General features: G+C 25.2%; 1 protein-coding gene across 1 annotated transcript; it reads right to left on the reverse strand.

Annotated features, from left to right (window-relative positions):
- Positions 1 to 2,858: 2,858 nt before the first annotated feature.
- LOC122513627 (cyclin-dependent kinase 7) lies at positions 2,859 to 5,736 on the reverse strand. The gene is made up of 5 exons (XM_043630066.1): positions 4,991 to 5,736; positions 4,837 to 4,896; positions 4,625 to 4,733; positions 4,087 to 4,532; positions 2,859 to 3,317 (listed from the first exon to the last, which is right to left on the reverse strand). The coding sequence occupies exons 1-5, from the start codon at positions 5,042 to 5,044 to the stop codon at positions 2,970 to 2,972; spliced, it is 1,017 nt and encodes a 338-aa protein (XP_043486001.1). The 5' UTR covers positions 5,045 to 5,736; the 3' UTR covers positions 2,859 to 2,969.
- Between the last annotated feature and the right edge of the window lie 3,206 nt (positions 5,737 to 8,942).

Consider the following 8,942-nt stretch of genomic DNA (forward strand, 5'->3'; position numbering starts at 1 on the left):
GTAAATTTGTATCTACATAATTAAAAGCGTCTCAACCTTGAAACATACATTATTTATTCTTATTACTTCTAGTGTATGTACATCTAAAAAAGAAAAAAAAAACATTCTTCTGCTGTTCTTACTTGTATTATATGCTATTTCTATAAAAACATGATCAATGTAAAGAATATATTTACTCTATACATTATTACTTGTACAAGCATATAATAGATATTTTTAATTGCCTTTGTAAAACATTAATACAAATCACTACTAAAATAACACTGTATTATAGTATTCACTGTAAATACTTCAAAGAGATACATATATATACATATATATAAATATATAAATTTATATATATATATATATATATATGTATACACACAACAGACACAACATACACACACACACAAACACACAAATATTATAATATATTATGTTGTATTACAATACATTAAATTAAAAATAAGATTATATTATATTGTATTAAATTATATTATATTACATTACATAAACATTACATTACTTTATATTATATTATATTATACTATATACTATATTATATATTATATTATATTATATTATATTATATTATATTATATTATATTATATACTATATTATATATTATATTATATTATATTATATTATATTATATTATATTATATTATATTATGTTATATTATATTATAACAAACTAATATTATAATATATTAAATATTAAGCATACGTTTTTTAAAAGAAAGTAATATATAGTTAGAATAATCTGAAGAAAGCACGAACATAATATAGCTATATTATATACTGTGAACAAACGTTTGCCTTGGACTGACTACTAAAAAAGAAAGGAAGAAAGAAAAAAAATACACATACACACAAACACGTATGTACCTATCGTATATATCTGCGCGTATGTATATATAGTATGTACATATGCGTATACGTAAAGTAAAAGGCAGTAGTAACGTTACAAAAAATCTGTATTTCTACTTTTAATATTACTGTGAAACATAGAAAAAAAAAAAGTCAGATAGCTGATATATGAAAAGTGTGTTCCACAATCAAATCATTATGTAAAACAGAGGATATAAAACTCACCGCTTTAATGCTACTTACAATGTGTCTCATATTTGAATCACACAATTTAATTGAGATCTTTGTATATATCATACCAGTCCCATTTAATCTATTATTACTCAGTATATCAATTCTTTATTACTACTTATCGGTTTCTTGTAAGTTTACTAAGTATCTGAAAAATAAAATTGTACAAGACCCTCTTTTATAATATATCCGAAATATGTGTAGATTAAAATTCGAAGTACAAGGAACAACTAACTAAAGAGACTGCTGAATTTTTATTGCGATCTTTTCAATCTATAGAGTATATATGAAATACATACAAAACTAACAAAATAAATAAATAAATAAAGAAAGAAAAAGAAAGAAAGAAAGAAAGAATAGGTGGATCGTTTATAATAGTTTCATATATTGACATGTCTATTTATGTTAGAAACAAATATTAAGATAATATTGTGATTAGTTATTAATCAATGTGGAAAACTAATATTATATTAGTTCAGTGAGTCTGCTTTATGTATGTTTCTAAAATGAAATTTGTTTAAGTGAAATGAGGCTGACGCTAATGATCATTGAATTGAATCTAATATTAATGATTCGATTTACTAGCATTTTATTTATAATCATTTGTAAAAACAAAAATGGCAAGATTGTTTAATTTTTCTTTAATAGTTAATAGTTATAACAAACAAAATAACAATCACACATTTTAATGTGATTTCTTGTTTAAGATACCTTATCACATTAACGACACTAAGTATACTTATTTTCTTCTTTAATGTTCTATACAATCAAAAATAAATTTCCATTTAATTATCCTTTTGCGTATTAGTTTCAAGTAGGATACACATAAACTGGCAGTACTGCACACATAAGATTTATATTTATTTTAATTACATGCATGATGTCGTACACAGTTTTGTGTCGCTATCATCTACATGTTTATCTATTAAATATTTATAAGTAATATTTCAGAAAAATAACGTATTTGTTTTTATTGTAATAATTACCATATTTCAATTATTATATCAGTGTAACTATTTGAATATAAGCTGCTTTCAACTTGCATTTTATAACACTTTTATTAATTTTTATTAATACAGTTAATATCAGTAAATTCATTATATAATTTTATTTCGTTGCACATATATATATAAGATTTAATTTTGATTTATCATTAATACCATTTCATACATTGGGACCATGGAAAGATATGTATAATATGAGTTAATAACATTGTGTAGCATCTTTTTAATATAATTAGCATAAGTATAATTGAAACAGTGTGTTGTATCAAATGCATTTTAATATCTCCCCTCCCCACCCCCACCCATCATTATATTCAGAAGCAATGATGTGTACAGGAAACCGTTAGGATTATATTAACAAATAATATTATTATCTTACAGAAACAGACTTGCCTTAAACATCTATTTATCATAAATAATTGTATTACATTTTTTCGATAGCACACAAATGTGTCGTACAAAAATAACAATTCATTGTTTCTATTTAAGTTACGTAACACTTTTGTAATAACATTTCAATTAATAGTATAAGAAGTCAGCTTGGTTAAAAGAAAGTTCAATGATAGAAAAAAATACAGCCTATTAAACTTAATCAAGTTTCTTTATAAACACAATTTTATATATATATAAGTATTAAAAATGCGGAGGGTATATGTATACATATACATATATGTGTATATATATATTTTTTTTTGATTCATGAGATGCAAAGGAAGTAGAATATTTAATTGTTGTATATTGGCTTATTCATAAAAAAGAAACGAAAGTTATAACATTCAAAGTATTTATATTTATTTGGCAATCCTTCTTAAATAGACTTAATAACTAAAATTAACAAACTCGTGATGATAAATCTTATCATTGTTTGTTCAAAATATGCATCAAAATTGTAGTCTTTTAGCAAGGGGAGCACCTTCTATGGTCTCCAATAATTTACGCTTCAAACTTATCTTTTCTTCTGGCTGATATTTTATTGTCGTTGGAAGAGGTAATCTAGATCCAGGTGTCGGACCTGGTTTGTTGCTAAAGTATGGCATTTGTAACGCTTGGTCGCATGTACATCTCTCTAATGGATTAACATTTAATAAACAAGCAATTAAATCTAATAAATCATCGCTTGCAGCAGTGAATATATCCTTCAATGGCATTCCCGGAAAAGGTTTGAATTGAATAAAATCGGATAATTCCGTCATGCCTGGCCATGTTTCCTCGGTTGGGGTACCTAGTGTCTGTAAAATACAATAATTTACACCATTATTATTAATATTAAACAATACAAGTATAAACCACTCATTTGCCAAATCGATTAACTTCACTAAACAAAAAGTAAAGAAAATTGATGTATCATTTATTACTGAATGATCATCAAAATTATTCTTATTTAGTGACATTTAGTCTAATTATTAAGAAAATTTATTAAAAATATAAAAAATTAAGTATTGATGAAGTACTTCGATAATAAAATTTTTTAAAAATCTACCGATGAAGTTAACCATTTTGGTACTACTGGTGATTATATTGGTATCCCATCATTTGACGTTTATTGGCATACTAATGGTGACTATAGTCACTCATTGATATTTTCAGTTTACAATTGTAAAAATCTAAGTATTTGAAAGCACATTATATTGTAATATTTGATCCTTTATCTACTTCACTTTAAGCTTTATGTTTGCATTTTAATTGACTCATATAGTAAAACTTTATTCACAACGCAAATATACAGTAGAAGCGAACAACACAGCTGTATTTAAAGGATTAATCGCTTGTGCCTTTAAATGACTCCTATAATAAAATAATAAAATCTGTTTAATACGTTAAACGTCATGCCAGTCCTTATGAACATAATCTTAAACTTTCCATCCAAACCACATCGGTTATCAATGGCCAACATTCTTATGTTTTTCTACGGTTGTAAGATCATTGTGGCTTAAATAGAAAACTTAATAAAAAGAAGGCTTAGCGCTTAACATGTTAAATATGTATAAGAAAAAATACCTGAAATATCCTAGTAAGTTGATCCAAGTCAGATTCTCCAGGTAAGAAAGGTGCACGTAATAATAATTCTGCTAGTATACAACCAACCGCCCACATATCAATACCAGTATTATAAAGTCTTGCACCATAAAGTAATTCAGGGGCTCTATACCATCTAGTTACCACCTGATGAGTATTTATTCTATTAGGGGAACCAAAAAATTTGGCTAATCCAAAATCACCTATTTTTAAGACTCCCTCAGACGTAACCAATAAATTATTAGGTTTCAAATCTCTATGAAGTATCCAATTAAAATGTAAATAATCTAAGCCTTGAAGAGTTTGAATCATATACGCTTTTATATGCGGAGGGGTTAAGACAATATTGCTGTCTTTTATTATTACTTCTAAATCTGTATCCATGAAATCGAATACTAATGAAACATTGGATTTATAACCGAAGACATCTAAAATAACAGATGAAACAATATTATGAATTAATTAATTCAAACATCACAATTCTATTTTCTTGTATTTTCATTACGTAAAAATAATTTACCCAATAATCCAATCACGTTTTCATGTTTCAATTCTTGTAAAAGCTTTATTTCTCTCAACGCAGTTCTATTTATCCCATCTCTAGCTTCTGCACGACTACCGACTTTGATCTGAAGAAAAATGGAGATAAAGATAAAAAAAATTAAGATAATTTGAAGATTTGGAAACTATTTATTATAACACAAATAAGAATGTAAAATATTTTTGGTTAACCTTTTTAACGGCAACAATTTTTCCTGTTTTTACATCCTTTGCTTTGTAAACAGTCGCAAACTGTGAAAGTATAGTTAATATAAAACAATTAATATATTGTGCTAAAGGAATAACACAATTAATTATAATTTATAAAATAATAAACGTTTCTAACCTGTCCCTCTCCAAGAAAATCGATTTTTTCATATCTCCGTAATTTTTCAGCCATTGCTATAATACACTAAGGTAATCTTTACTTGATTCAGCATTGCACAAATTACCCGAGTTATATATTATTAAACTCGTGAGATGCAAATGCTTTAAATTTCATACGGATTTTGTTAACATTGATACATCATATAATATAACCAAAAAATTGAATGTCCTCTGTCATATTTAAATATGAGAGAATTTGATTTCTAGCAGTAGATGGCGCGGTGATGACACGAAAATTTTCCCTAGTCGGTGTAGTATAATTTTTACCAGAATAGTGGGAAATCCGGCAATGTTAGTAATATCCTGGTGGTATTGTCCTTAATGCAAAACGTTTTTTGACAAAGTTGGAAATGTATTCATATTTCTCACTTTTCCTAGAAATTATTGAGAGTGACAAATGAGAAACCGGTAAAGTAAAAAAGTAGATATAAAATATTTCGTTCTAAACCCGCTTATCTTCCGATACGATAAGGAACAAAAGATACAAATTTTCCATGGTAATCTCTATGAAATTTACAGTGAGCCCTAAATAATACTAAATAGGTATAGAGTAAGTTCAAATTTTTACAAGTGCTCACAGTCTTATAAACCCGCGCATAAAAAACCCGCACACAAAAATTTACGGAGCAGTCTAAAAAAAATATTTGTTTTTTACTATTAGTCCAGTCAATTAGAAATCGAAATCTGGTTTTCGGTTAGAGTCCTGATTCTTTGATCGAAGGGTAAGTCGACGACGCTGAATCGATTGGTGCTAATTTTTTTGCAATAGGATCTCAAATTTTTGAGAAAAAGGGTAAAAAAGGATAAAAATTGGTAAAAAATGGCTTTATCTTAGAATCTAGGCATTTAATCGAAAAAAATTTCAAACAAAAGTTGTAGAGAATTAAAATATACATAAAAAATGTTCTATGAGTTATCTTCGTATTTTCAAAAATAAGCGAATAAAATTGGATTGAAGGTGGGAAAATAATTGTAAGAGTGGGGAAGCAAGTCCCGCCTCTCAGTCGGCTTTTACACGCGAGCGGGCTAGTGTGCGTGCGAGCGTCCGTGTGCACTAATCACAAACGAAGGATCTTCGGCAATCTTCGGGACTCTCGATTTTGAATGCAAGTGAGAGTGAGAGAAGAAACCGATATTTCCCTTTTCTATTTGTTTAGGCGATAACAAGTATTATTGTCCTTGGCCATCGATTGTTGAGCGTTCTGATATTTCTCTTTTTATTTTTTCTTTCGGTAGCAAGAATTTTACGTCTTGGCCATCGAGCGTCGAGCGTTTTGTATACGAGTGCGAGTGAGAAAGAAAACCGATATTTCTCTCTTTCTATTTTTTCTTTCGGTAGCGAGAATTTTTCGTTTTGGCCATCGTGCGTCGAGCGTTCTGAATGAATACTAGGATAATATTTAAAAAAATATAAACTTACAATTAGTAAATTTTTGTCTGATATCGATTAATTAAACTATTAAAAAAAACAATATTTTATTGGATTGCTAATGTACTTATACAACTGTTACAAAAAACAACACATTAATATAATAATATTTTAAAGAGAAACTATTATGAATAAATACATAAGCATATATTATACTAACTAAAACTAGTCTTGACAAACATTTTCTCACAAAATTTCATTTCTATCATTTAAGTAATATAAATAAAAGCATACAAGTAAGGGGATTTATTGTAAATGCTTTTATATTTTTTAATTACTATACTTACTTATAATAATATTTTAAAGAGAAACTACTATGAATAAATACATAAGCATATATTATACTAACTAAAACTAGTCTTGACAAACATTTTCTCACAAAATTTCATTTCTATCATTTAAGTAATATAAATAAAAGCATACAAGTAAGGGGATTTATTGTATATGCTTTTATATTTTTTAATTACTATACTTACTTATAATAATATTTTAAAGAGAAAATATTATGGATAAATACATAAGCATATATTATACTAACTGAAACTAGTCTTGACAAACATTTTCTCACAAAATTTCATTTCTATCATTTAAGTAATATAAATAAAAGCATACAAGTAAGGGGATTTATTGTAAATGCTTTTATATTTTTAATTACTATACTTACTTATAATAATATTTTAAAGAGAAACTATTATGAATAAATACATAAGCATATATTATACTAACTGAAACTAGTCTTGACAAACATTTTCTCACAAAATTTCATTTCTATCATTTAAGTAATATAAATAAAAGCATACAAGTAAGGGGATTTATTGTAAATGCTTTTATATTTTTAATTACTATACTTACTTATAATAATATTTTAAAGAGAAAATATTATGGATAAATACATAAGCATATATTATACTAACTGAAACTAGTCTTGACAAACATTTCTCACAAAATTTCATTTCTATCATTTAAGTAATATAAATAAAAGCATACAAGTAAGGGGATTTATTGTAAATGCTTTTATATTTTTTAATTACTATACTTACTTATAATAATATTTTAAAGAGAAACTATTATGGATAAATACATAAGCATATAATAGCAGCAATATCTGTTCTTTGTTAATAATAATAATAATAATAACTATTATTATTTCTATATAAACTATCACAATATTTTGACTCTTTCGTCATAATATTTTGTTTGATGCAATCTATTTATTTGAATTTATTTTTGGTAAAAAAAATAATTTACTGTTAATACATAATTTTAAACCCGCCGATATAAATAATTTATATTATATAAGGAAAGAAAATATTAAATTAAATTATATTAATATAAACAAATTATTACATATAAGCCATGTTGTTCCTAAAAGTGATATAAATGAAATTTATATCATGGAAATTTACTAAGTTTCTATTTTTTTGTTAAATATTACCAATATTCATTACAATTTATAAATATTTTTAAATCATTTTAAATTAGCAATCTTTTAATATATCAAATAAAGAATAAATGAATTTATATCTGAGAGAAATATATTACAGTCATATTCACTTCCAATTCATCATTGATATTTAATTATGTTAAAGTATACAAAAGCAATAAAATTAAAATACAACAAATTTATTACTATAATTACATTTATAATTGTCTATTTACAAATTCACTGATAATATAAATTACATTTTTCAATATAGTCAAAATTTTAGTTGATTCACATTAATCATTTCAAACAATATTTTTATATTTAAAAAATTTCTTCAATAAAAATAACATTTTAAAAATATAAGGTTTAAATTGATATTGCTTATGGCAATTTTTCTTTGGGAATTAGTTACTAGTTAGAATATTATAAATCTGAAACCAAAGAAAATCTCTTGTTTCTGTAAGACTGATGTTACTTTTTGCGGAAAATAATATTTTACAAAATAATATTTTCAAATGCAAAAACAGAGCTTACGAAACTTCCTGATACTTTTAAAATAATGTCAAAACTAACCCTAAGAATCTCGAATAATACAAAAATTTATTGATAAAACTTTTAAATAAAAGTTTTAAGGAAATAATTTAATTATTGTTGCTTTATTTACGATTCTGTTATCTTATGTTACGTTAATCAAAAAAGATCTTATAGAATGAAAAACGAAATGGCAGATTTTTAAGCCGTATTCATTATTTTTCATGTTTATTTTATTACGAAATTTCTAATAACCTTAATAGAATTGAAAGATCAATATGTAAATAAAACCCTTATTTTTAAAAGTTTTTCAGCAAAAAATTCACGAAATTATTTAACCAAATATTTCAAATTTTTTCCGAAAATACCGTTAAGAAATAAAAGTATAGTTTGATATTAATTTGAAGGAATAAATTAGTAAATTTTCGTAAAACTTTAGCTTCAATAAGATGTGTTTAAACTTAAAATCGTGTTTAATTTTGATCACAAGCAAAGCAAACTTCTTTCATTTCAAATTCTACATTC

Source organism: Polistes fuscatus, unplaced genomic scaffold (genome assembly GCF_010416935.1).
Source record: "Polistes fuscatus isolate 324 unplaced genomic scaffold, CU_Pfus_HIC Scaffold12, whole genome shotgun sequence".
Classification (NCBI taxonomy): domain Eukaryota; kingdom Metazoa; phylum Arthropoda; class Insecta; order Hymenoptera; family Vespidae; genus Polistes; species Polistes fuscatus.

Coding starts and splice junctions, on each gene's coding strand:
- LOC122513627 (XM_043630066.1), bottom strand. CDS start 5,044: ATGGCTGAAAAATTACGGAGATATGAAAAAATCGATTTTCTTGGAGAG. Junction 4,897..4,990: donor ATTTTCTTGGAGAGGGACAG/GTTAGAAACGTT, acceptor ATACTTTCACAG/TTTGCGACTGTTTACAAAGC. Junction 4,734..4,836: donor AAATTGTTGCCGTTAAAAAG/GTTAACCAAAAA, acceptor ATTTTTCTTCAG/ATCAAAGTCGGTAGTCGTGC.